At 61.8% G+C, this 1,334-nt stretch overlaps 1 protein-coding gene across 1 annotated transcript; it reads left to right on the forward strand.

Annotated features, from left to right (window-relative positions):
* Positions 1 to 217: 217 nt before the first annotated feature.
* On the forward strand, positions 218 to 1,329 carry TMEM109 (transmembrane protein 109; the record flags this gene model as incomplete). The annotated part of the gene is made up of 3 exons (XM_009077363.1): positions 218 to 436; positions 1,081 to 1,183; positions 1,268 to 1,329. Coding segments are annotated over exons 1-3 (384 nt in total), but the record flags the coding sequence as incomplete, so codon positions are not given.
* Between the last annotated feature and the right edge of the window lie 5 nt (positions 1,330 to 1,334).

Raw genomic sequence — 1,334 nt, forward strand, 5'->3', positions numbered from 1 at the left:
CTGGAGCACCCCACTCCCTCCTTTGAGAATGGGTGCTGGGGCGCCCCCCCTACCCAGCCAGGCCGAGTGCCCTTGGCTGTGTCCCACTGCCGCCTGTCCATCCCAAAAATAACCTGGGCACTGCCTCTGTCGGGGGGGGACAGGGCTGTGGGGCCTCTCTTCCCTCCTGGGGAACCCCAAAACCAGCAGGGTGTCCCTCCAGATCCTGAGATCCAGCATGGAGAGCACTGTAGGGCACCGGATCCTGCTGGCACTGCTGCTGTGGATCCCATTCCTGGTGGGAACAGCAGGAGACGGAGCCAAGGACAGCCAGGAGAGATTTCAGGGCCATGCCAGCGCTGCCACCGGAGATGACCTGCTGTCTCGACTGGGACATGCCAGCTGGAACACCCTGGAGAGCTGGGTGGGACCTCAGCCCCTGCGCATGGTGGCAGAGGTGGGGTCCTGCCCTCCCCAACCTGTCCCCTTGTCCCATGGCTGATGACAACAGGGGGTCCGACCCCCACAGACCTTCCCCAGGGTCCCTCATGGAGGGACACAGGGAGCTGTCCCCTTGTCCCGTGGCTGGTGACACTGAGGGTGTCCTGCCCTCCCAAACCTGCCCTGGAGTACCTCATGGAGGGACATGGAAGGCTCTGTCCCATTTCCCTGTGGCTGGTGACAGTGGGAGGGGTCATGTCCCCCCAAACCTTCCACAGACCCCCTCATGGAGGGACACAGGGGGCTGTGTTGTTCCCTTGTGCTGGTAACAGTGAGGTTCTCAGATTTTCCTGGAGCCCCTCATGGAAGGACATGGAGGGCTGTGTCCCTTTTCCCTGTGGCTGGTGACAATGGGGGTGTCACAGACTCCTTCAAAGCCCTTCATGGAGGGACATTGGGGTTGTGTCCCTGTGTCCCATGGCTGGTGACAATGACAGGGTCCTAATCCTTAAATCTTCCCTGGAGCCCTGGAGGAAAATGGAGGGCTGTGTCCCCTTTCTCTGTGGCTGGTGACAACAGGGGACTCCCAACCCCTCATGGAGGGACATAATGGGTCTGTGTCCCCTTTTCCCACTCCTCTGTCCCCACTTTTCCCCCCAGAGCCTCTCCACCACCCTCTGGATCGTTTCCTCTGGGATCTCTGCCGCCCTGACCACACTCTGCGGCATCCTGGGAGACCTTCTGGCTGTTTCTAGTATCAATGGTGAGTGGGAACCATCCCCGAGGTGCCTCTGGCCACCACCCCCAAAGCCACCACCCCCGGCTGACCCTTGTGTCCCCTCCCCAGGCCACCGACTGCTCCGTGGGGCAGCGCTGAGCCCCGGGGATGTGCAGCAGATGCTGCTCTGGGCTCT

This window comes from Acanthisitta chloris, unplaced genomic scaffold, assembly GCF_000695815.1.
Source record: "Acanthisitta chloris isolate BGI_N310 unplaced genomic scaffold, ASM69581v1 scaffold21370, whole genome shotgun sequence".
Lineage (NCBI taxonomy): Eukaryota > Metazoa > Chordata > Aves > Passeriformes > Acanthisittidae > Acanthisitta > Acanthisitta chloris.